General features: G+C 43.0%; 2 protein-coding genes across 2 annotated transcripts in view; one reads left to right on the top strand and one right to left on the bottom strand.

Moving 5' to 3' along the window:
- The window catches only part of stxbp1b (syntaxin binding protein 1b), a 48790-nt gene extending 34332 nt beyond the window's left edge, over positions 1 to 14458 (top strand). Inside the window, exons 17-19 of the mRNA XM_083644174.1 lie at positions 4082 to 4167; positions 4256 to 4410; positions 13357 to 14458. Of these exons, the coding sequence (XP_083500300.1) occupies positions 4082 to 4167; positions 4256 to 4410; positions 13357 to 13433 (318 nt within the window). The 3' untranslated portion in view covers positions 13434 to 14458. The remainder of the gene's footprint in view (positions 1 to 4081; positions 4168 to 4255; positions 4411 to 13356) is intronic.
- A 6639-nt stretch (positions 14459 to 21097) lies between these two features.
- Positions 21098 to 27897, bottom strand: part of whrnb (whirlin b) — a gene marked incomplete at both ends in the record, with an annotated part of 114689 nt that continues 107889 nt past the window's right edge. Inside the window, 3 exons of the mRNA XM_083645422.1 lie at positions 21098 to 21274; positions 24569 to 24697; positions 27865 to 27897. The exon at positions 27865 to 27897 is cut by the window's right edge and continues 134 nt beyond it. Of these exons, the coding sequence (XP_083501548.1) occupies positions 21098 to 21274; positions 24569 to 24697; positions 27865 to 27897 (339 nt within the window). The remainder of the gene's footprint in view (positions 21275 to 24568; positions 24698 to 27864) is intronic.

Genomic DNA, 27897 nt, shown 5'->3' with positions numbered 1-27897 from the left:
GTCGGTTTGTGGCATGAGAGCATAGACCAATCGGGGGCGGGTACTGTACGTGCATGATGTCACATCCCGGGTGCACCACATCGGGCACGCCGCACGCATCACACAGCATGGAAGTCAAAGGATTCTCAGCCAGAGCTGGAAGGAGTAGCCTACCGACAAATCCTACTCAAGTACAAGTATTGTTATTTTAGTGAAAATGTACTCGAGTACAAGTAAAAGTACTAGTCCAGGAAGACAACATCATCCTGCAATGAAATATGTTTGACAAGTTTTATAGCATTTAGGTGATTGACATTTGTGACCGCGCGCACTGTAAGCGTAGCAAGCATGCCCAGTGCATGCCCTGCTCCAGCTCCACACGCCAGTTGCTCCAGACATGTGTGTCTCCAGTTGTGTGTGTGTGTGTATCTTTAAAGGTATATTCTGCAAAAAAAAAAAAAAAGATCTTGTAGGATTGAAGAGAGGCGGAACGTGCACCAGTGTTGGAGAGGTGCTGACCACAGTGAAGACAAGCGTGAAAAAACAATATCCTTTTGCATCGTGGCTATGAGTGTTTCACTTCCTTTTTTCACACACAAGAAAAAGTCTTGTAAGCACTCTCTTGAAAATGTTCCTTTTGGAGCTTTACTTTACTGTTACTATCAAAGAACACGCTGGTGAAAGCGGTGGAGTGGAAGGAGGGAGGAGATTAAAACACACATCCCTTATAAAAAGCTCTCTGTTCCTGTGGAAAATCCCCACTTTGCCTACCTGAGTTGCTGATGGCGTAGCTAGGCCAAGCCCCGTTGTCTACAGTACATATACAATCAGGTCCTAAAAGAGGCAGACTGCAGTGCAATGCTAGTATAACACATTTTTTTGCATGTGTCCCAGAACACATCACATATTGATGTGTCCTGGGACACATCTAAAGACCTGTAAAACGTACTCCTCATACTGTAACACTGAGGGATAACTTCCGCTACCGGCAGTCTCACTATCGGAGCTCATCTTGACCAGTTCACAAGTCCTAACATTATAAGATAACACTTTGAATCTATAGGCCTACGTTTGATTCGTTTATTTTTTAATGGGGATATTAACATATTTACATTCATCTAATAATGACCTAGAATATGAATTAGGATATGAATAGGACACTAAAAATGATGTGATCATGCTGCAATGCATTCCTTACATCAGCACGCAGTTTGAGTTGACCTAAGAAGTGCTGTTAGAATCCTCCACCCACAAGGCGTGTTCAGTGTCAAAAGTGGGGTTTTGCTTGGTATCAAATGAGCACGAGTGCAGTTACACCCTTTTGGCAGCAAACAAAAGCGTGCTTTTACCGTTATGGCTTTCAGTTTCAGTGTTTGTTAGTTCAAACGTATGCGTCATGATTTCATTGTGTCCTTTTGGCACTGAAAATATCTCACTGACAACTTCAATATATCGAGGGCTTAGAGGCATTACAGCTGCATCGTACTGTAGTAGTAGATTTGACAAAAGAGCCAAAAGTAATTTTGATCCAACTTGGATCAGCTGCCGTTACCACTAAGCATGCAATTTTAACTTTGTGCGTTATCAAATTCAGCATTACTGTCTGCACGGGGGCTGGGCACAGGGCAGGCGCTGTAACCTGCTTAGAGAGAGGGAGAAAGAAAGAGAGAGGAGCACGCTTATTAGGTCTACTTTATGGTATTTTTATGGTGTCACTATATTTCTTTAGGAACTTCAGTGTTTCTATAGTACTCAATACTGTGTTTATAGTAACCTTATAGTACTTTATGGTATTTGTATCCTCTATATATTATAACTAGTAATATTCCTATAGTGCCTGGTGCTCTAGTGTCGTTATAGTGGTACTTCATGATACACTATGTTCATCCGGTATCATATATATATTATAGGCTATTCCCATATTATTACTGGGATTATATTGGATTTTTGATGCTCAAGTCATTGGGATTTTGTTCTACAGTATGGTATATGTGTGTGTATATATATATATATATATACACAGTATGGTATATGTGTGTGTATATATATATATATATATATATATATATATATATATATATATATATATATATATATATATATATATATATATATATATATATATATGTATATGTGTGTGTATACTGTATATATATTTTGTGTGATGTTTAAGGGCAGTGGTGGCCCAATGGTTAGAGAAGCGAGCTTGTGACCGGAAGGTCGTCGGTTCAATCCCCGGGACCGGCAGGATAAATCTGAGTGGGGGAAGTGAAAAGGCAGCGCTTGCCCCTCCCTCATTACCACCACTGAGGTGCCCTTGAGCAAGGCCCTTATCCCCAACCGCTCCAGTGGACCTGGTCAGTGGCCAGCAGATTACACTGTGGTTGTACTGGTCACCTTCCAGGTATGAATGTGTGTGTGAATGTGAACAGGGCACTCCTGAAAAAGAGAGCATGGCTCTCAGTGAGACTGCCCCTGTATATATATATATATATATACGCTATATATATGTATATACGCTAGCTTATCATAGCAGTATACCATATATATATATATATATATAGATATATATGTACATGGTATACTGCTATGATAAGCTAGCGTCTGGTGTGATTTTTCTTAAAACAGGTGATACAATTGTGTTGCAGTGCAAAACAACTTGTTCCAAGAATTTTCTTGCATCAAGTGTACTTTTATTGATACTGTATTGGTAGGATTTGCCTTGTTTCAAGATATTAATACGTCTTTTCAAAAATGGGAAATTAATGGAATTATCGATCTTTTAGATGTCTTTTTTGTCTCACTGTCAGAATATTACACTTGAATAAAAAATAAATAACATTTTGAAGCAAAAATTCAATTAAAGGTCCAATCCGTAAGTTCTAACTATTACTAACACCGGTGGCCGTTAGAGTAACAGCAGGGGTGTTGGTTGCTTTGCAACATTAGCTCATAAAAGTCACTTGAAAAAACGGCAACCTGGACAATTTATCGGGCAGATCAGCCTTGAGATGGCCAGGAAGGATTCTGGATGAATTAGCGGACGTTATTGTGGCATGTTTGGTCATGTTTTGGGTTGCCTTGGTTGCGGGGAAGTGGATACTCACGTTAGCATGAGCCAGGAAATAGCCTGTTCCCCCTATATTATACGGTACAGTCTAATGCCTGGGGTTGATGTGAGCTGGACGCGACCAAACTGAACAGCCAAACAATCTTCCATAAGCATAACAGTAGTAACCTTATGCATATTTACAACTGTTACATTCATTATCCACACAAGACGGTAACATTATTAGTGGAGCTTACTGTTACTTATTATCTCTATTAGTTAGGCACGTTTAGCATCAGTCAAACAATGTTCCATGACCATAAGCATAACGGTAATAACGTTAGGCATATTTGCGACTGTTGCATTATCCAGACAAGATGTGCTGTTACAATGGTACTGTTATAAGCAGAGCTTCTGACCAGGGTGGTAAATCCATTAGCTCCGCGTTAGCAGCTAATGTTATATCCGGCCAAAACCACATTACAGCAGCTACAAGCAACAAGGTCCCTCCATGAACCAAAAACACAGCCCTGACTCTAGTTCCCCTCCGACGTCGATCACATTGCTGCTGTCTGGCCAGACGGACTTCACTAGATAAATATTTCTTTCTTTTTCTGTGTGGACTTTACTTTACTGGACTCTGTGTTGTTGGTTGTTTGCTGACATTCATTGACTACATTAGCTAGCAAACGTAACATTAGCCTTCTTCTTCGTTGGTGTATTTCCGGGCCAGAGCCAGTACGAGGCAGGCTCGTGAACGCGCAGAACGTCACATGGGTGAACGCAGAGAGATGCAGCTGGGCTAATTCTTTTTTTATTACATAACGGAGCATTCACTCATTGGTAATAAAAAAAACAATTTGTGAACATTTATTTCCCCCCCAAACTTACGGATTGGACCTTTAAATGCCTGCTACGATGGACATATTTTGCAGTGTATGGTTCTCTAACAACATGTAAGGCCTACAGCGGATGCTATTTAGTATAAGAACTGGAAATTGAACTTGAGGAAGTTTGTTCCTAGGTTGTAACTTTGAACTTGTCTTCCCAAAGGACGCCATCGAGGACAAACTTGACCCAAAGCAGTATCCGTACATTTCCCAACGACAAGCGTCCTCCAAGTCCAGCGCCCCCTCCAGGTACTGTACAATAATGAAGTGGCTGACTTCAATGCTGTGTCGCAGGGGATGCTTACGCTCTTTTGTTTCCATCCGTCTGGTCTTGCAGCGCTCGCTATGGTAACTGGCACAAGAACAAGGGCCCCACAGAGATGAAGACGGGGCCCAGGATCCTCGTCTTCATCATCGGAGGCATGACGTACAGTGAGATGCGTTGCGTCTACGAGGTCACCCAAGCCAACGGCAAGTGGGAGGCCATTGTCGGTGAGTTGGCTCAAAATACAGCAGCTACTAGAGTTTCGATCGACTCAGGTTTGTCTGTGTGTTAGTCTCACTAGCCAGACTCTCTCCCTACAACGGGGGAAGAGTCTGGCTGTATACTGGCTGGCACTCTGGTATAGCAGGGGGGAGAAGGCTCTGTTTACCTTTTAGAACCAACCACCGAAAGTACCAAGCAGGGACATTCCAGAGCCAATCGTTTTCAATGCGTAGCGGTCGAGCTAGCATTGTTGATGATGATGTTGTTTCACAGCGGCAGCAGAGGCATTTAGTATTGGGTGGATTAGCCCGATGTCCTGCCGGTGAAACTCCTCGCTGGTTTTGATGTTTTTTTTGAAACAGCATTAGACCATCATGTGACACCAGGAAGATACTACTACTACTACTACTACTAATATTATTACCTACTATTACTTACTTACAATGATGGTAATACTGTAGTACACTTACTCCAATAGCAATAGGACTATTTGTTTGGAGTGAAGTTGCAGATATCCTGAATTTGTCCCCGTATTTACCTTTCATATGCCTCTGAAACAGCATGGCTACTAATAATAATACTCCTACTAAAAACAAATTGATATTTACGTGGACTCCAATCAACATGTCTCATTAGAATCAGGTCAGGTCAGGTGCATGGCTTCCCATATAGACAACCAGTGTAATACTGCTGAAGGGAATTCTACAATAAACATGTCATAAGTCAACCTGCATCATAACCCCCCCGCCCGATTTTTTTTTATCCCTTGTTAGTGCTAATTTTAATTTGTTTATCCTGGCTCCACCCTCTGCCGATCTGGGGAGAGCCGAAACTGGCTCCATGCTTCCTCCGAGACATGGGCAGTAGCCAGCCGCTTCTTTTCACCTGACAGGGGAAGCTTCACCGATAGGACATAGCACGTGGGAGGATCACGCTATTCCAACGAGTTCCGAGTTCAGATTTTTCTATAGCAGTATTTCTCATCAGATATAGAATTCATGACATCTTACGTAAAGGGGTTTTGACAATACCTGCACATTTTATAGCATTTTTGTCCACCGGCATGAATTGGCAATATCATGATATGAAGCGATAAAAGCAGGATCAATCCTGCTCAGTGTTTGGATCTTGCTGTGTGGTGGAAATCTGATAGTCCTGTTTGTCTCTGTGGCTGAGTCAGCAGTCTCTGTAATAGCATTCATCACTATGTGTCAGAGAGCTGATATGCTGTGGTGCCGTCAGAGGGAGTGGATGCAGTGTCAGTCCCAGGGACAGTGGAAGGAAGGGAAAACAGAACAATCCAATCCAAAGCCAGTTCAGATTTCATTGAAGACAACACTCGTATTGATTTCTCCGGCCGGGGCTGTATAGCTGTTAGAAGTTCTCGGATCATTTGCGATGTGTATACTCTTATTGTTTTTGCATTTGAAGAGTCCATTTTCCAAAACGCTGTCCATGCATCTTGTCCATGCTTCTTGTCTCTTGTCGTCAGCTTTTTCCCCCCCTCTCGCATTTTTGTTTAACTTTGTAAATCACTTTGTAACTCTGTTTTGATAAGAACTTGATGAATAATTAGTACTAGTATTAGTACAATCATTAACTTGTAACAACCGCTTTATAATGTATTTTCTATTCGCCTATTTTGCAATGTATGTCTGTGTAGTAGGTGCACTTTTTTTGTTTGACGTGTTTGAAGTTAGGCGGCCACCCCGTCACTTCCGGTCCTATCGTAACACTAGCAGTGTAGGAAATGTAAAAAATATTTTTGGGGGCAACTTTTGTCCCCACTGTCTAAAAACTGGGGGCATTTACAAAATTCTTGGGGCACTTAAAAAAAGTAATGAGTGCATTACTTCAAGACTTCTCAGATTAAAGTCAGAATACTGTCAGCATACTGTTACATGTGACATCATTGATGATGTCAGTGATGAGGTCACTGATGATATTACCAATGTTGTACCGAAATTTGAACGTCTCAGGGGGTCCCTCGTTTTTTGGAAAGTCAAAGTTCAAGCCAAAAAAGGTTGGGGACCCCTGGCCTAGTGTGAACAGCACAAAAAGAACAACATGTTCTTTGTCTTCTTCTGGCAACAAGCGTGTAGGTGCTGCTGAGTGTGTGTTAGAGATGGAAATGGAAATTAAATTAATTAAATGAAAAGAAAATAATCAAATCATCAAAATAAATAAATAATCAAAATAATCAAAATCTTGTCAAAGTTGGGAAATTGTGCGCAGACATACCATTTGCCAACTTTGCATCACTGATGACATCACTCACGTCTATGTCAGTATGTTTGCGCACAATCATTGTGATTTCATCATGATGCAAAGTTGCAAAGTTCAGCAATTGTGCGCAGACATACAACTTTGTGCACAATTTGTCAACCTGGCATCACTGATGACATCACTAACTGATGACATCACAATGATTGTACGCAGACATACTGACATACAGACAGACACTCGTGGAATTATACATCACTCACTGATGACATCATGTCACAATGTATAATGACATAACTGAAAATGTCACAAGGTCTATGACATCATCAGTGGGACATCATCAGTCACAACTGGCCCACTCGATGATTGTGGGGCGTGACATCGGTGATTGTGGGGCATAACATCGTCAGTGGGTATGACATCATCAGTCGGGGGCATTTGCATGCTGTTTTTTTTTACTAATATGACATCATCAATCACCACTCTGGCCACCACTTAGGTTACAGACGGACATTCCCTGCCATAACGGACGCAAGGACACACGTGACTTATAGAAGCGACTGCAACGCTTAAAAATGACATAACATTGTGATATTATGACATCATGACGTTATGACATGATATCATCAGTGATGTCATGTACACGTCTGCATCTATAGATAGAGATGATTTGAGGTCATAAAAGGATGGCTCTTGCTCACAGCACAGACAACATGCTGCTCTCTGAGAAAGTCAAGCTCTTCGTTGTGTGTCTGTGCCTGATTGTGTGTGTGCAGTTTTGTGTTGCCAATGCTGCACGGCATCACAAGGAGAAGCTGAAGCTGTTTAATGAAGTTAAAACAAGCTGTGATAAAACATCAACACACATTAAGGTCCAGGGCCGACGCATAGAGAGGCAGATTAAGCGGGAGTTTAAGAAGCTTCACCAGTTTCTACAAGAGGAAGAGGAGGCCAGGATCGCTGCACTGGGGGATGAAGAGGAGCACAAGAGTCACGCGATGAAGGACAAGACTGAGGGTTTGAGCAGAGCTCTGATAGATGAGGCCAAACACCTGGACAACCTGAGCTTCAGAGTCTGGGACAAGATACATACATACATACATGCACACCTACAGCACATTAAGGTCCAGGCCCGACGCATAGAGAGGCAGATTAAGCAGGAGTTTAAGAAGCTTCACCAGTTTCTACAAGAGGAAGAGGAAGCCAGGATCGCTGCAATGGGGGATGAAGAGGAGCACAAGAGTCACGCGATGAAGGACAAGACTGAGGGTTTGAGCAGAGCTCTGATAGATGAGTGGGGAGTGAGGGAGAGTCTCGGATGGTCTGGGGGAGGGAGTTCCAAAGTCGGGGTGCGGCGCGGGAGAAAGCACGGTCACCAAAGGCTTTGAGTCTGGATGGGGGGATGATGAGGGTGGCAGTAGAAGAGGATCGGAGTGTACGGGAGGGGCGATGGGGGATGAGGAGGTCAGTCAGGTAGGGAGGGGCTAGGCTGTGGAGGGCTTTGAAGGTGAGGAGGAGTAGTTTGAAGTCAATACGTTGCTTGACGGGGAGCCAGTGGAGAGAGTGGAGGACAGGGGTGATGTGATCGCGGGACCGGGTGTGAGTGAGCAGGCGGGCGGCTGAGTTTTGAACCATCTGGAGTCTATGGAGGGAACGGGAGGTGATGCCGGTGAGGAGGGAGTTGCAATAGTCGAGGCGGGAGGAGATGAAGGCATGAATGAGGGATTGAGCAGCAGGGGGGGAGAGGCAGTGTCTGACTTTGGCGATACTGCGGAGATGGAAATATGAGGTTTTGACAACGGAGCTGACGTGGGGATCGAAGGAGAGGGTGGGGTCCAGGATGAAACCAAGGTTGCGAGCCAGGGGGGAGGGGGTGATGCTGGAGTCGTCAATGGTGAGGGTGATGGGTCCGGTTTTATTGAGGGTGGATTTGGTGCCAATGAGGAGGAGTTCCGTTTTGTCGCTGTTGAGTTGTAGGAAGTTGTGGGTTAGCCAGGTTTTTATTGCGGATATGCAGTTTTCGATGTGGGTGAGGGGTGGGTTCTGGAGGGATTTGGTGCTGATGTAGAGCTGAGTGTCGTCGGCGTAGCAGTGGAAGTCCAGGTTGAATTGACGGATGATGTGACCAAGGGGGAGTATATAGCAGATGAAGAGCAGGGGGCCGAGGACTGAGCTCTGAGGGACCCCCTGCAAAACAGAGGAGAGGGTGGAGGAGTGACCGGAGAGGGAGATGAACTGTTGTCTGTCGGTGAGGTATGAGGTGAGCCAGTCCAGTGCGGTGCCCTCAACACCCAGTTGGCGCAGCCTTTGGAGGAGGATGGAGTGGTTCACAGTGTCAAAGTGATGTCACAGACATTGATGATGTCATAAATCACAGATGGTAATACAGTTCTAGATGGCTCGACCTGATGGCCAGGTCACTACTATAGCGATGTCATATCTATCCCAGGAATCTCTCTCAGTATGTCTGCGCACAATCATTGTGATGTCATCAGTGAGTGATGTCATCATGATGCAAAGTTGGGCAAATGTGTGCACACATACAACTCTGCACACAATCATTGTGATGTCATCATGATGCAAAGTTCAGCAATTGTGCACAGACATACAACTTTGTGCACAATTTGTTAACTTTGCATCACTGATGACATCACAATGATTGTGCGCTGACACACTGACATACAAGATACTCCTGGAATTATACATCACTCACTGATGACATCATCACAGAACCTATAATAGCCATGGGTACATCTACCCATTCCCCTTCCCCCCATTCATACATCATGTTCTCCCAGTCTTCATCAACATTATCACTAAAGCACTGATGATGTCAGACCTTTTATGCTAAGCACTGATTATGTCATATACCTTATGCTAATGTGGTCATAGACACTGATCATGTCATCTTCACACAGCTCTCCACAATATGCTAATGAGGTCATATACATTGTGACATCACAGCACTTGAAGCGTTGGTGCTGAGCTGAAATTGTTTTTTTTACACCATGTTCACTAACACCTACCACACACCATGGTTTGAACAAAAAGATAGTTCAGCAATTGTGCGCAGACATACAACTTTGCAATCAGCCGGACACCAACCATCCTTGTTGATTATTTCACAACACAATCGGTCAGCTCCATGGCTCAGACTAAACTGTGCCCGGCGTGCCCATTGGCTGGGCCTCACTTCTTTAAGCACTGTGATTGGCTCGAAGGTCCGAACACCGCCAGCCGGCAAAGTTGGTGTAAAAACTAACCAAATTCTTACTGCTCTGTAATTTATTTTTTCAGACCATCATCAGATCAGTGCGGCCAACTGAATACAGTATATTGCAATGCATAGGCTATCCATTATTATGGTTGTTATAAGCATCACACCGCACGTCCAGTTCAAATAGAAAACCTTTCAAGAAGCATCAACTCGACCAGTTCGTTCTTCACTCTTTTAAGTTGTGAAAACCATCTGCTTAGTCTACAGTTTAGTGAAAGGGTGAGAGACAGAGATCTTTAAATTGTGAAGATCTCTCACCCACAGCTAACAGGCAGGGTTAAGAGAAGCCTTGACTGTGGTGAGCACACTTGGGGAAGTGGGTTTTCAGCCTACCTTTTCTTAGCAGTTCTTCTGGTGAACATGTTTTCTCTCACCACACAAAATGCTTGAACTGGATACATTCAAATGTGATGGAGGGGGGTGTGGGGCACCTACACACCAATCACGATTCTTTCACATTATGCATATATTGTTTTAGTATTGAAGAGCCGCGGAGTAGGCCTAATATATAAAGAAAATATGACTAAGCTTATAAATAATTGAATTTGAATGTGTGGTCCCCCCCCCCAACAAGCCATGGCTGGTGCCCCCCGGGCACTCGCCCGATGTGATATATGGATAAACCTGGACAAGAGTCTTAGTTATTATTCTGGCCATAATTCTGCGCATGTGCGCTGTGAGGGGGGGCCCTTTATGTATCCAGCGGCCCGTCATGTCATAATCCGCCTATGTGTAACATGTGACGAGTCACATGATTTTAGATGGGTCAAAGTGGCCAAACGAGTTGTAATATATATTGTCATGTCATGGTGTCTTTGCATCATTAATAAGCTAAATAAATTCAGTTATTTTTCTATCATTTTCATCCGGTACAACTATTTTACATTGAAGTCAACGGCGAGTGGCTTGTGTTTTCCCCCTAAAAGAGGGCGGGACCATATAATTGCTGATTTATCGTATAGAGCCAATTTCTTCGGGGGGGGGGGGGGGGGGGGGGGCATTGATGTCAGGGGGTGTGAGGAACATTTGAACCAGAAACCTCTAGAGTTGTCAGGCTTTGTCCCCATGTACTGTAGGTTCCACCCACATACTCACTCCCGTCAAGTACCTGAAGGAGCTGCAGCACCCAGACTTCCTGGACCCAAACACCCCAGCAGAGGGCAGTGAGGAGCCGCTGCCGGCAGAATGAACACACTCTGAAGTAAACACACAAGATCCCCCCCCTGTGTTCTCCAACATCAACCCACCTGCCCACTGTCCTGACTTTGGATTGACCCCCTTTGTATTTAGAATGGATTACAACACGCTTTCACATACTGTAAGCTGTTGATGGACACCGATGTTGTGGGGATCAAACCTGTGACCTTTGCCTTACGTGACACTTTTCTGCCTTTCCTTGTCTTGTGAACGTTCTGACCCCATTCCTTGTGATTAATTGTACCTAAAATGGAATTCATAGAATAGGTTTTTGGTCGATTGTCCTGTCGGCACAGCTTACCTGTTAATAGACACCAAAACCATTCATGTCTCCTCACAGTAGATTGTTGGATGCTCCATGCTAACACTAAGTTACAGATATAGTGGACCACTAGCATGATCTCAAAAGTGAGAAAGTAAGAAGAAGAAAGTAAGAGCTTGTGGGAGGAACTTGTGAGTTGCAGAGTTTCGGAGATATCGGCTGTAGAGATTTCACGTTTCTGCAATTCTCTCGAATACAATGGCGCTGGATGGCACTCGGCTCGTGGTGATAGAGAAAAAAGAAAAACGCTACTACAGCAGCTAGTGGGTGTGTCATTTGCTCGAAAGAAAATAGTTCCCACCTGAAACTGCTCACAACAAGGTCTGTGGATTATCATGAGTAACCAGGTCATGACTTCTGGAAAGAGACAATGCTGTTGAGCTTTTCAAATGTATTTTTTTTGGCCCTTTGAGCACCACAAGCCGAGGTGTCCAATCATTTTCCTCAAACCCGACAAGACGACCATATAATTCTTCAATGGAAGTTCAAAGACAAAACTCGCCAAAAATGGAGATATGCGTTTTTTTCCCCCCGTGACAACAGCCATCTACCATCTTTGATTTTGATATCTTCTGTGACGATGTGACTTTCAACTCTGCGTCTCGGCCAGTGAAAAATACCCCCCAGACAGTAGTCCTCTTTCTCTCTTCATGTATCTTCCTGTCTGATGTGTGACTGTGTTGTACAGTATCTCACCTTGCCATTATTCCCTGCACAGTCCAATTTGTTTCTATGTTGCCGTTTTTCGGTTTCCTTGTCTGTAGTCGGTCAGTTGTCCTCTACAGGCACATCCTTACAGTTACACTGAGAAACGTCCCTGTCACACTAGTACCTGTTATACCCCCACTGTACCTGTGAATGTCATACTAGTACCTGTTATACCCCCACTGTACCTCTGAATGTCACAATAGTACCTGTTATACCCCCACTGTACCTGTGAATGTCACACTAGTACCTGTTCACTGTACCTGTGAATGTCACACTAGTACCTGTTATACCCCCACTGTACCTGTGAATGTCACACTAGTACCTGTTATACCCCCACTGTACCTGTGAATGTTACACTAGTACCTGTTATACTCCCACTGTACCTGTGAATGTCACACTAATACCTGTTATACTCCCACTGTACCTCTGAATGTCACACTAGTACCTGTTATACCCCCACTGTACCTGTGAATGTCACACTAGTACCTGTTATACCCCCACTGTACCTCTGAATGTCACACTAGTACCTGTTATACTCCCACTGTACCTGTGAATGTCACACTAGTACCTGTTATACCCCCACTGTACCTCTGAATGTCACACTAGTACCTGTTATACTCCCACTGTACCTGTGAATGTCACACTAATACCTGTTATACTCCCACTGTACCTGTGAAAGTCACACTAGTACCTGTTATACCCCCACTGTACCTGTGAAAGTCACACTAGTACCTGTTATACCCCCACTGTACCTGTGAATGTCACACTAGTACCTGTTATACCCCCACTGTACCTGTGAAAGTCACACTAGTACCTGTTATACCCCCACTGTACCTGTGAATGTCACACTAGTACCTGTTATACCCCCACTGTACCTGTGAATGTCATACTAGTACCTGTTATACTCCCACTGTACCTGTGAATGTCACACTAGTACCTGTTATACCCCCACTGTACCTGTGAATGTCACCCTAGTACAGTACCTAGAAATTAGAGGAAGGAATTCAACAAATAACTAACAGCTCCTTTCTAGGAAATTCTTAGGAAACTGGACCCAGAAAATAAATTGTTACCAAAATGTTCTTACATTATGTTGCACATTACATACTGTATTAGAGCTGTTTACTGTTTACTTACAAACTATTTTCTTGTAGGCCTGCTTACAGCATGGATTAAATGATTGGACTGATAGTGAACATATTTCTCTGTCTTTCTGTGTTTCAGGATCAACCGAAATCTTCACCCCTACAAGCATTCTAACAGCCCTCAAAGACTTGGAGAAACCAGAGCAGACAAGCTAAGACCCTAGTGCACCTCTTCATCGCCCCTATAGCAGATACAGCACAGCATATACACACCCTCCCCTCTGCATGCCATGTCAAGAAAACTACAACAACACATATTTCAATCATATCCCACTTATAGTCTTAGTGTCATTTCAGTCAGCAAGTTCACTCATAAACCAAATAGTATTTTGAACCGCTGTGTGTTGAGTGTGTAGACGTCTCTCTCGCTAAGTTTATTCAACTCTATTGGAAGAGTGGGGGGGATTGGATTTGTGTTGATATTGCGTCGGGCGGATGGGGATTTTCTCAGGATATTTTTTGTTTCATTTTACAACAAAAGTAAATGCGTGCAAATTAGATTAGATGATGGGATGAGATTCGAGGGAATGGAAACTGAAGAACGCTTTGCTTCGAGCTTCATATTCTGGAACTGCCGCTGCAATGCTTCAGAGGTATATAGGCTAGAGAACAAAACAGGGCTGTCATCTTTTGACATTTCACTTCCCCTTAGAAAGACCCAATCACTTTTATCATAATCTCTCCTGTACCAATAAACAAAAATGGCGTATCATCTTCCTGTATTCTACCGGAGTATATCATTTTATAAGTGGTAAAAAAAAGGGGGTTGGGGAATAGATAGATTTACATAGCCATTACTGTATAAATGTTTGACGTGACTTGGGAAATACCATGTCAAGCCGCTGTAACCGATGGTATATTCAGCTGTAGTGTAGCAATAATGCCGGGGGTGGGGGGGGGGGGGGGGATGTCGATGATTTGAAAGATGTTTAATTAGTTTGTTTTTCCCTGTCCAATGATTGTTGTTTTATGGCATTGCAATGTCTTTTCCAGTAGAGATACATTTTCCTCACTCATGTGTTTGACCATCATGTTGTCATTGGTTATTATTGTCATAGTGTTTCTTTGTAACTAGTAATCCGCTGTGTGTGCAGACATATCAGTCTATAAGAAGCCCACGCTTTTAATGAACAATACTTGCTGCGATATGTACGTTAAGATAATAAAGTGGCTTCCAGTAAACTTTAGGTGGTGCAGTCTCACGTTGTGGCTTATTGTATTTTTGCTCATCAATGTTGTTGTCGGCCATATGTGACTCTTTAACGTAATGGTTTATGGTTGGACAAACATGTTCAATGAGCATATTTGCAATGCTAAAGAGAGCATGGTGCAGGTTGGAGACCACATTGCATTGATATGTGAGAGGGGGATATAGCAATGGGATTTAAACAAAAAAATAAAAAATAAACATACATAGACTGGTTTTGGTAAAGCAGCTGGCCACTGTTTCTGAAATGGAACTGTAGCCATAGAGGCCCAGCAGAATGTACAGCAACAGGTGATGTCGCAGGTGTTGAACACCCATTTAGCCATTTATACCCTGGGGGATATCATTTGTTTTGGGGGGTATTTTCATACTAATCATGAGCCCAAAATGTGAGAAAAAAAAGAAAAAAGACCCATGTTCTTTTGATATCACCAGACATGGAACAGGTTGCGCTGTAATACTACATGAAGCCACCGGAGAGAGTCTTTGCCACACGGTTTGATGAAAGCGGTTTTAAGGCTTCTAATAGCCTACGACTCGGGCTTTGAAGCATGTGACCTCAGCAGTCATTGAAAGACTATTTTTAGAGTCATTCCTCCGCATTGATGTTTCCACCAGCGTTCTTTTCGGCTGTGCGTATGAGAGGAATTATAGAGCGAGAGTGAAAAGGACTTGGAGTCGTCTGGTTTCCGACCAGCGGACTCCGACGACATCCTCTCCCCGCGCTGCCGTCACACTTCCTCCTAGAAATGCTCTGCCTTCTATTTATGCAATCCTGGAGTGTAGAGCGCTCAGGGCCGCAGGGAGGGAGGCAGGAGAAGATGTTGTGAGTCATTCCTTCAACCAGGATTCCCCCCCCCCAATATCTACACCATCTGAAATACATGTCCATGCGACCATGTCTGCTCTGCTGTGGTGGTAGCACCCTGCAGAACACAGCAGGAGAATATGGGCTTACGTAACACCAATGCAAAGCATAAGTACAGACGGGAAATCTTTATTCCTTTATTTATTAGAGTTTATTATTTCCTTTTTCTCCAAATGCATGTGTGCAGACGTGAGGAAAACAGTGTCAAGCATTTGCCAGCAGGTGGGGTTAGGGGCCTACAGTATAGCGTTTGATTATACCCCGCGCACACACACGCACGCACACACACACACACACACACACACACACACACACACACACACACACACACACACACACACACACACCTCCCTATGTTCCAAGTGCTGTAGACCAGTGGTTCTCAATTTTTTTCACATGAAGGACCCCTAAACTGACAAAAATTAGACCACGGACCCCCATTTCATAGGATTTTGTCCCACGGTCCCAACAAGATTGATGTTTTGGATGTTTTATAACAGAAAGCGTATAAAACCCATGACCAAAATAGGCATTGTGTTACTTATGAATAGAATTATAGCGAAAATAAATTACCCCCCTTTTGGCTGGGGACCCCCTGGAACCCTCACAAGGACCCCTGGGGGTCCCCGGACCCCCATTTGAGAACCACTGCTGTAGACACACTACAGAAGCTTGTTCTGCAGAAGCTGCAGCTCTGCTATTCAGTCCAGCATCTTGTCCACTGATGAGCTGCACAACAGAGAGCGAAGAGACTGCCACATGAGATACTGAGGTTATACTGGCGGGGGTCACACGTGGTCAGTCTAGTATGGCGTTTGTCCATTTATCCTAGTAGCTACTGCAAACTAAACAATTAATAAAAAGCCTAGTATGGAGTCTTCACATGTTATTGTCCTTAGAATTGGAAACAAAATCTGACATGTAAATGAACTTGTGTCTGATGAAGTTTCACCTGTTTTGAATTTTATTGAAAGGAGTGAGTTTATCTTGAAATATGGAGGATCACTCCACTAATAGGCCGCTAGAGTATACCACGTGCAGGGATGAGTCCTATGACCTGGATGTTAGCACTTCCTTGCCCCCTCGTCTCAAAGTCAATGAGATATTTGTATGAGGATCTTGTTTAAATGCCTGAAATAAGGTCTGTGGTTAATAAAATAAACTGTGATCTTTGTGTTCAGCGGAAGATAATCTTCACAAATGAGGACCAGCGTAAATGTGGTTTTGAAAAATCGCAATTTTCAGAAAACGCTTCAGACCTTATTCCAGGCATTTAACCGAAATCCCCATACAAAAATCCCATTGATTTCCTGACGAGGGAACCAGGAAGTGCATGACTAAGTTCTGGGTTGGCCTACAGTAATACCACGTTCAAGACAACTTGGACCGCCGGAAAAAATGGCTTCCGACCTGTAAAAAGTGAATTGACCGGTCGTCCAGGTCAGATTGGAAATTCGGGCTCCGCTTTGTCCGAGTTGACGTAATAGCCATATCAAAATGGCGACTTGTATCGTTAATGGTATTCACAAAATTATTATTATAAAGACGTTTGTTGATGTTTTAACACAAAATTTGACATCTTAATTATGTCATGTTAACGTTAATAAGTGTTTGTGTCATCTATGTTTCGCTCTGATTAGAGCAATATGTGAAATTCAGTATTCAGCATGTTTGGTTAGCTTTGTTAGCTAGTACTGTAGGTAGCTACAATGCTAACTGAACACAGGTTGCTATAGCAACCTATAGCCTGTGTTTGGTTTCCCCCCGAGCAGCGTGAACACAAATAGGTCGGGGGTGGAGGTTCCGTGTTGAAACTTCCGGCGGTCCGAGTTGTCATGGACGCGGTATAATACGTCATCCCTGCAGTACTCCATTGACCCCACTTGTTTCCAATGCATAACTTTTTTGTAGCAGCTAGTAACTTAACATGTGAATATTAAAATAAAATGTAACCAATATAAAGGTGAATGTGACTCTCTCTACTTGAAAGCTTAAAAGGCTTTCAAGGGGGCCTCAGCCAATAAGATCCATCTCTTGCTCTTGGGGGGGGGGTTGCATTAACAAGATGCTTGAGGCCCAGGGAGGATCTGGTATTTTGCTGTTTCCTCATATTTTATTCTGCTCTATTTCAAGAAAACTGAATTGGAAACAAGTGGAAATAAATGATCTCACCGTTTTGGCAGGTTTCCTTTTGTTTTAAGAAAAAACAAGATTATATTTTAATCGTTTAAGACCCAATGAAAAGACTTGTTAAAATGCATTTTCTCTCTCAGAGCAACAGCTCTGATGCGAGACGGGAGGGGGGGGGGGGGGGATGAGGGGGGGGGGGGGGGGGGTGAGGGGGGGGGGGGGGGGGATGAGGGGGGCATACAGGAGATTTTAGCAGCTACATCAGCCACAAAGGGATTATATAATTCTGTTCAATTCAGACAAAACTGTCCAACCACTCTTGCGAGTAATATACACATCTATAAATCTATATACAGCTGTTTATATATATATATATATATATATATATATATATATATATATATACCGGTATATATATATATATATAAATATATATATTCACCTCTTCAACACCTTAGCATGGCATTGCTCACATAGCCACAGTATCGGCTAGTACAGTATCTCTCAATGTAGTGTGATTACATAATCAGATTACAAAAATAGAACAATAATCAGCCCAAAATACTTTATACGGTTATTGTCTCGATTTGGAATACTTCATTCTATCTAGTGTATTACATCCGATTACTGTTAGATTAATGGGGGGGGGGGGATATTAAAATAGTGTCTCAGCCTTATTAACATGCAACTGACTGTCCTCTCTACAGCAGTGGTTTTCAACCTTTTTTGGGGGGGTTTGGTGGCACCCAAACACAAAGTGACCCTCTGCTGCCTACACTGTACATGAACATGCAGGTGGGTGAACTGCTGATATTGTACTTGATTCATTATTAGTGGAGTACTGGAAGCTGTAAATATGCAGCATGTCACAAGAAAAGCACAAAACATCACAAAGATGATCATTACTGTAGAAATATATAATTTGAGATTCCTTAAATTATCCGGAGGACCCCCTCCAAAAGTCATCTCGGGACCCTCCCGCGCGTCCGACCACAGGTTGAAAACCACTAGGCTGCTACAGCACAAACAGGCTCATCACTGGACAGAATCTGAGGTTCAGAGATCAATTCATTGTACATCGTCAGTAGAATCAAGCCGATTAGGTAGGAAGATGCTCTTTTGAAGACCAAAGAAAAAAAGACGAGCATAAATTGATGCTTTTCTGAAAATATAACTGCTTTCTTGTGGTGGTGGTGGTGGTGTGCCTTATGATGATCATTTGACCCTCCTTTTGAGTCACTGTAGATAAATCACTGCCCTAATTACAGTAATCAACAGATTCACTAAGATCATCGCGGTGTAAAGAGCAGTCTACGCTTTCGTCTTATTAAGACATTTGTGGAATCATGTTGTGGTGCAATTAAGAGCAAGAAAGAGCACTGAGCAAGCAAATGTCCTTCATCACCAAGAGCAAATTGCTTCAGCTGGATTCAAAGACAAATTTACCAAGTCTACATGCCCCTTTTTGCCCCTTTATAATTGGATGTGATCTTTTTCTTTCTTTTTTCAATGCTATAATTATTGGTACTTTGAAATTGAAATTGCCAAAGCGTAAGCAACATAATTCAATAAATGAGTGATGAAAGGGGAAAAAAAGTAGCAATCGTGAATGGACAAACGCTTTGTGCATCAACTTTCAAAGGATCTTATACTGTATAATCATTTGGGGTGAGTTGCTATTGTGAACTGCTGTGAATTGAGCAAAATCTCAATTTGGAATATTACAATGTGGGCAAAATAAATAAATAAACAAATAAATCAATAATTAAATAAATACATAAATAAATAAATAAATAAATAAATGTATGAACGACTAAATAAATAAATACATATAATTTCCACATGTATGACCACGACAGGAACAAATACCTTTTTCTTTTTAGCTTGTGAATAGTGAGGGCAGAGATATGCTTGCTTTGCTGCAGAAAGCCTTGGTGAATGTGGGCCTGACTGTCTCACGCTGTGCAGCCGTTCATCATGATGACAGACAGGACAGTGATCATCCAGCCTGAACGGTGTTTGCTGTGACGGTGCATCAGCAGCAGCACGGTGAGGAGGCGCGCAGAAGATCATGCCAATGCAAGTAGGACCTGCGCTGATCTCCACTGTGTAGGTGTTCCCATGTGGTTTTTCACACATGGCACATATTTCAGGGCATGTGGGGGAAGACACGACATCAAATGGAAAATGTATGAATTTAAATGACAGAATTGATGTGTTTATACTCTTGGAAAATATCACCCGCTCTTATACTGAAGAACATCATCCGACGTTACAAAATGTCCTATGGAATGATCTCATGTAGTGGCTTTAAGCTATCTGTGCAAACGATCATACAACTAATGTTCCCGTATCATAATGACTATTAATGTAGATATGGTAGTGTTGCTAAAATACTGAAGAGATATTTACAAAATGGATATATGGAGAATAACTGACTATGATCTGAATTAAAAAAGATCTGCTCTCAAAAGAAAATCAGAACATGAAGACCTGCTACAGTAATCATATAATATCAAGCCTGTGGGGATTTACAGATTAGGGAGGTTTGATTTCCAAAATCACAGCAGACTGATTAAAGAACCAATTAAAGGCTTCAATTAAACATATCATCTTGGTAAATGCTCCTTATTAAGGCAGAGTATTAGAGTATCTGTCAACATTTTCCCTTGATATGCTGGTTGATTTATCGGGGTAATTCTAGAAAACCTGAGTCAAATAGTATTTGTAAAAATAAATTCTTAGTTTGTTTCAACTTGCTTAGAGAACCGGGGTGGTTTTATTACATCCAGACATCAGACAGTGTCACCCATGCTGGTGAAAATCCTCACTGTCAGGTGAAAAGAAGCAGCTGCCCCTAAATCGGCAGATGGAGTGGAGCAACGACTGGGACAGCAGGGGCAATTGGCCAAGTAAAATTGGGGAGAACATTTGATTAAGAAACAAGAAAGAAATGTATGTACAACTAAAACTCCAATGTACTTGCAAATTGACTTTAAGAATCATTTGGAAACACTATTTGACCTAGGTGTAACCTACATGGCCAATATCAATAGTATGTCTTGTTCAATTTAAAGGTATACTATGCAACTTTTGTATGGTCCTGCAAACGTAAACAAACTTTTTTTTTTTTAAATCTTCATTTTTTACATTTTAAAGTATCTTTTAGCTCTGGCAGAGCTCTTGATACAAGGGATATTGGTTTGTAAGAGTTAGTTGTACTTGAAAGCCATAAACGGTTTGTTTACATCTGTAAACATTGGAGCAAAACAGGCTTGTGTGTTGAGTTATGGTGCAATAATAACAATTAGAAGAGCACACTGTCCATCTAGAAGTCCTATTCTCCAAGAATATGACTTTAAGATTAAAAAAAGGTTTGTTTCTGTTTGAAGGGCCCTAAAAGAGTTGCATACAGTAGTACTGTGTTAATACCTTCAAGTTGTGCAACGCTCTGAAAGTGCAATCAACAAATACCCCACACGTCCTTCCAGGTATCCATTCCCTGAAAGTCAACAGAAGATCTGAGCGCCGCGATCAGAGGGCATAACATCATCAGATGGTTCCCTCCAAGCAAACACTTGAAGCCAAGCTGCCAGGAAGTGTCAAGTCCTCCTACTAGAGTCCCGGCTCGAACAGCAGGAAGTCAATGTGGTCCTTGTCTTTGGTCTTGAAGGCCTCGGCAATGATCCGGGCAGCATCCTTGTGCTCCCGACCCCTCAGGGAAACGCCGTTGACCTCCAGGATGACCTGTCCCACCTTCAGCTGGCCACAGCTATGGGCCGAGCCTCCTTTCTGTTGACGGAGGGAAAGGCAAACGGCCATTTAGCTATATTTAGAAAGACATGAGAGGAGTGGGAAGATGAATGAGAGGCTGAGGAAAGTGAAAGATCGCTACCAGACGATGACTAAGACACGTTCTTGTCAGTAGAAAGTCTGTCTGTGTGTGTGTTCTTGTGCAGTGTTTGTATTTTTTATCAGGACTAAATGTCCTTACAAGGATAAAAAAAAAATGATGAGGAAAACCATGCACAGTGAGGATATTTTCATTCAGACTTTGGTTTTAGGGTTTTGGTTAGAATGGGGATTATAGTAGCTGTAGATTAGGGTAAAGTAAAGTAAAGTAAAGTAAGTAAGGGTAAAAAATTGTTCCTGCTTTAAACCAATGTATATGAGTTTTCCCCCCAATATTTTATTTTCAATTCTTTATGAAACAATACACGAGACAATACAAGACAGATAGGCTCAGAGTGACACATGGGAAAAGAAAAAGAAAAAAGAAAAACAAACATGCATACATCATTGACATTTAACATTGCAATGTGGTGCTACCAGCTGCTCAAGGCACTTATATATGTAATAGATAAAGTGCTTGGGATCTCACACAAGGGGTCCACAAGACACCAGCCGGACAAGCCAACTGCCAACCATCACCCCCAACCTCAGTCACCTGTCATTCTTAACCTCGTCAAAGTGGGCGCCACCAATGTATATGGCTTTTGAGAAGTGTTGCTGAAGGATTCTGGGCAAAATCTCCACATTTGAGAATAAACTGTTGAGAGTGCCCTCTAGGGGTTGAAACTCACTTTTGCAGTTGGGTCTGCCAAGAGGCTGATCTTGGGTTCCGCTGACATGACCAAGAAGCCCTTTCCCATCCAGAGTCAGAGCGGGTCCTAAGCCCTGCTTAACATCCACTCGCTAGCTGAGTCCCAAATCGAGATGTTGATTTGCATAAAAAAAAAAAATCCCCAGTAGAGGCAGGTCTGTCAGAATTCTGGGGGCTTAGCTCCCCTTTAAGGTTGGTGTTATCAAGGCGAAAGTAACAAATTACATTCTCTACTTACTCTAGCCCTAATTGATAGAATTGTGCAGCCGCTTTATCTGTAGCCGGTCTGTATTCGACCAACAATATGATCTGTCAATACCAAAAGTCACATTACATTGGGCAAATGTTGTATTTTCCAACCTAATATTCATTGTCAACACAATTCTTGTGCCGTCAATGCATCAAATTGATTTAATATTGGAATATTTTGTGCACACTGTGTGTCTGTGCGATTTGAGAGGTGCTGTCCCAGAGGAAAGATGAGCAACGCGAAAGAAACGTGGAGATATCTTTGGTCGTGAATACAAAAACGTTCATGCTGCGTTGCGCAGTGAGAGAGGTTCATAACACAGCCACACCGTTACTCCATCAATCCATCCCTCCTCCCATCCTGATATGGCTGAGACTCTAAAGCCTGATTCAGTATCATCTTCAGCACTAAAATGTGTTTATTTGCATCCAATTTAATTTATTATTTGGCATCCAATCAGTGACATCTTTAGCTAAAGGCATATTATGGGCTGATGATCATGGATGATAACAAAACTCAATACGACCTCCCACATTTTACAACTCTCACTGCTTAGTGGCCAATGCAACAGCAGAGAGAAGACTGTAGCTATACTGTGTGTGTGTGTGTGTGTGTGTGTGTGTGTGTGCGTGCGTGCGTGCGTGCGTGCGTGCGTGTGTGTGCGTGCGCGTGCGCGCGTGTGTGTGCGTGTGCGTGTGCGTGTGCGTGTGCGCGTGTGCGTGTGCGCGTGTGTGTGTGTGTGTGTGTGCGTGTGTGTGTGTGTGTGTGTGTGTATCTCCTTGCAATGTGTTGTCTCTCTACTTTGTCCTTGATCACGTTGACTGTTGCAGCAATTCAGAACAGAGCCGATCGTTATAAAATCCCTGCCTTCTGATTGGACGGGGATATAATTGGCTAAATGTGCATCCTGTCTGGTGTCATGCTGATTATAGGCGGCTGTTGTGTTTGAGTCAAATGACTGCGTGGGTTGTCAGCTGACTGACTGACTGACTGACATTGTGGGCGAAGGCAGGCATTGATATGGAAATGTCTGTAACTCCTCAAGGATGCCCATGCACACGCCACAGAGAGACAGGGAGGGAGGGAGGGAGGGAGGAGAGCTGAGCTGAGCTGACCGAGGCTGTAAGTCACTCAGCGAACAGTCCAATGTTATCGCGTCTCAATAAACCCCCACTCGTAAAACACTTGTGTCGTGTGTTATGGACGTCCCCTCGCTGCGTCTCTGTCTTTGTATGCCGCCGGACTTAACAAACACCACAGACCATCCTGCGATGAGGTCGCACCAGCCGCGACGTGCGTGGGAAAACATCACTACAACACCAAAGCGAGTAATAGGTCTAGCTGCCGTCGGGAATGCTCCAAGTCGAGCCTGACGTGTGTGTGTGTGTGTGTGTGTGTGTGTGTGTGTGTGTGTGTGTGGGGCGGGGGGTGTTGGGGCGGCGCCTTGCTCAGATGATGCCCATTTTCAAGCTTGGCCTTCATTTTGGCTCCATTTTGTTTTGTTTCATGACCATCTTGCACGGTTTTGACACGCTGACAAAATCTGACACACAACCAGCCAGCCAGACAGACAGACATACAGACAGACATACGTCAGCCAGACAGACAGACAGACAGACATACAGACAGACAGACAGACATACGTCAGCCAGACAGACAGACAGACAGACATACAGACAGACAGACAGACAGACGTACAGACAGACAGACAGACAGACATACGTCAGACAGACAGACATACATGAGAGACAGACAGGCAGACAGACAGACAGACATACGTCAGACAGACAGACATACGTCAGACAGACAGACAGACAGACAGACAGACAGACAGCATATAAACACAGCATATAAATACGTGGCAAGGTACCTAAAATGGCTTCTGTGGTACACAATACGTAGGTGTCACCAAGACCGCATTTTGCCATGAAGAGACACACACACACACACACACACACACACACACACACACACACACACACACACACACACACACACACACACACAGCAGAGTGACAGGAAGGACTTGTGTGTTATATGCAGATTGCTTTAGAACGCTGTCAATGCAAAACCAATGCAAGTGCAGACTAATGATAATAATGGTGCGGAGGGAAGAATCATTGAAAGATGGTGAATATCGACACAAAAGAATGGCTCTGGGCAGCTATAACCACACATAGTGTCAGTATGAAAAGAGCCATATCAGTCAAATGGTGCTGTCTTCCTCTCTCACCTGTATGGTGACTATGCGTGGCAAAGGCTGCCGCGTGTTGGCTCCTCCCTCTATAGCAATGCCAAGGGTGGTGGCATTTTTCAACACTCGTACCAGGGCGGTGGCTGGCACTAGGACCAGGGGGCCGGCCTGCTGGGCATCAGATAGAGACATAGTGATGAGGGGCTGAGATTCAAGTAAATAAGTAATGTCAAACGTTATTTCTAAAGCAACCTGAGGTATGTCAAAATACCAACATAAAAAGAAAAAAAAAATCAATATTGTAGTGGGTTTTTCCCCCCAGTGCTTTGTAAATATCTATAGAAATTCAATAACTCACGCTACAAAAATGTGACAATACATATTGTGGGGCAGAAAAACATAGCATAACATTAGCTCCATTTTAAAGTGTTGTAGTTATTATTATTATTATTATTATCATTAGTTATCACAAATGAGACGGCTTGATCTTCCCAATTTCACAATGACATGGTTTTCACATTGCAATGGCATTTTTCAATGGTTTACATTTGAGAAAGCCAATGCAATTCAGAAAGATTGGTGTCCCAGAAAAAATATATAATTCTGCACAGTCAGACTTTGTTGTCATTGAACTTTTATTTATTTATGCGTGGAATCGTGACGCATCGTATCATATTCCATATTCAAGTTCACTATTGTATCTGGAGATAAGCATATCATCCTATCCTTCGTAATCTAGACAAAATACAACTTGCAAATAAGTCACGGTGCTTTTAGCTGCTTGCAGCACTAAATTGACCTAATCTTACTAGAGAAATATAATTGGATGGCAGTTTCCGGGATGGCGCACCATTGCTCAACTGCACATGCACGAAGAGCATAGGTTGAGTCGATGTCTCGTCATAGGGGTGGCTGGCTGGGGGCGTGGTCAGAGTGGGGTAAATCCTCCCATTCTCCCCATTCAGCATAGTTAGCATTTAGCTGCTAGCCCAGCCCAGGCCGACATGATCGGGGATTTACCCCGCAGTAAACGCACATCTGAACAGACGACACTACAATCCTGGGCCCCGTTCCAATACCCATACTTCCATACTATTTAGTAGGCAAAAAAAGAATTAGTATGTCCCAATACATAGTATGTCAGATGCAGTATGCCAAGAGTACCAGGATGTTGTACTACATCAGCTCCTATTTCGGAGTATGCATCGATGCATGCTGCGTCAGCCAATCTTCCCCACAATCCTTTGCGCAGCAGGAAGTTACATCTTCTTCTTCTTCTTCTTCTAATGTTTTATGGCGGTTGGCAAACAACTTTTTGTGCATTACCGCCACCTACTGGAGTTACGTCGCACTGACTGAGCTGCGTGTTCATGAATGAGATAATTAACTTTAAGAAAGCCTTGAAATATGTTAAAACCAAACAAGCATGGAGTGTGTACCAAAACATGCATATCTTGATTCCTGGTTAGAACTCTGACTTAATGTTTTTGCTTTATTTATTTTATTTTGTTCATTTGATTGTCTGTTCCAATTTTGTAAATGTTTAGTCTGAATTTTTTGTATAATGTACTGTTTGTTACTGCCAGACTTTGTTTATTGAAGAAAAAAAAAAAAAAAAATGTGGCGCTGCGGACGTCGGCGGAAGTGAGCAAGAGGTCGGAGTTCAGGAAGCTCACGTGACGACAGATGTAGTGTGTCCCAATAGTATGCATTTTGCATGCATGCTGCACACTACAATCCATACTTTGTGAGGGCAGCGGCAGTACATACTACAAGAAAGAAGTACAAGTATGGGTATTGGAATGCAGCCCTGTAGTGTCGAGCCGCAGCACCGTCCTTTGGTGAGTCAGCCCATTTGAGATGTATGGGGGGGTTTTACCCCACTCGCGCGCCAGCCGCAGTAACATTTTGTGGGCGTTCCCACACAGACCGACTGTATCTGTACCAGTTGTGCGGGCTAGGTCGCGTAGCGGCCCGAGCTGCGTCTGCGAGCCCAAGGAGCGAGCGAGACCTCGAGGGCAAACCAATGAGGCACAGTAGAAATGAGCGCTGGAGGAGGACGACGAGGAGGAGGCACGGTAGGAATGAGCACTGCCAGTTCCCCGGGTGAGGCAGTGGGGGGCGCTACTGTTCTGGCATGCTGAGCCAGTGGAATAGTGTGTGTGTGTGTGTGTGTGTATTTATTATCCTTGTATTAATGCAGAATATATGCCTATAAGAGATATGCACTGCCCTGTTTGGGGACCAAGTCCTTCTTGGTGGCCTTGGTGAAATGGTTGTACTGTGTATCTCTTTTATATTCTGCATTGATAAATTGCTGTTGAAGCGCGCACCCATTTCTATTCCTTGTTTCTCATGATAATTCCCTAAATGCTCTAAATGGATCTAATGTGATCCCAATGAAAATTTGCAGTTAAATGATTGAACTTCATTTAAAAAGCCATGGTGCTGGCCGGGCACTATCATCCATCTCGATGTGATTTCTACAAAGCCTGTCTGTTCTTTATTGAGCATTGTTTGGTTTAATAAAAGGAAACACCCCTTGCATTATAGTGGAAATATGAGTCACATTCACATCTTTGCTGCAATTTTTCAGACTCCTCCAACAGACCCTTTCCTGTATGCAAATTAATTACAAGATAATGTTTTTTTCCAGTTTTTTACCAGTTACTTTGTCAAGTAACTCAAGTTACAAATTGAGTTAAATTGTATTAAATCAAAGCACATATTTAAAAAAGATACAATAATTTCCTAATCAAACTGTGTGTTTTTATGCAAATAACCACTATAGATTACAATAAAAAAGGAAAAGAATAACATTTAGAATTTTGGATTGTTTACACTGACTTCAAAGCAGTTGAAATACTTTTTCGGGATGGTTCGGCGGCGGCGATGTCATTCTGCTGCTGCTGTTGTTTTGGTCAAAGTAATGCAAAAGTAGTGTAATAAGTAATGAGTTACTCTACACAGAAAGTAATATTGTAAAGTAACGTATTACTTTCAAATGAAAGTAACTAGTAATATGTAGTATATTACATTTTGAAAGTAACTTGCCCAACACTGTTAGTCAGGTATAGAAGTCCCTGTGGGACTAGACACAATCTGGACTAAAGGACTGATTAGTCAGGCCTAGAAGTCCCTGTGGGACTAGACACAATCTGGATTAAAGGACTGATTAGTCAGGCCTAGAAGTCCCTGTGGGACTAGACACAATCTGGACTAAAGGACTGATTAGTCAGGCCTAGAAGTCCCTGTGGGACTAGACACAATCTGGACTAAAGGACTGATTAGTCAGGCCTAGAAGTCCCTGTGGGACTATAGGATTTGTTGCTCACCTGTGTGGAGGCTTGTGGAGGCGGGGCGTGGGC

This window comes from Poromitra crassiceps, assembly GCF_964638095.1.
Source record: "Poromitra crassiceps genome assembly, chromosome: 10".
Taxonomy (NCBI): Eukaryota; Metazoa; Chordata; class Actinopteri; order Beryciformes; family Melamphaidae; genus Poromitra; species Poromitra crassiceps.
This window is presented reverse-complemented; position numbering and strand designations above follow the sequence as displayed.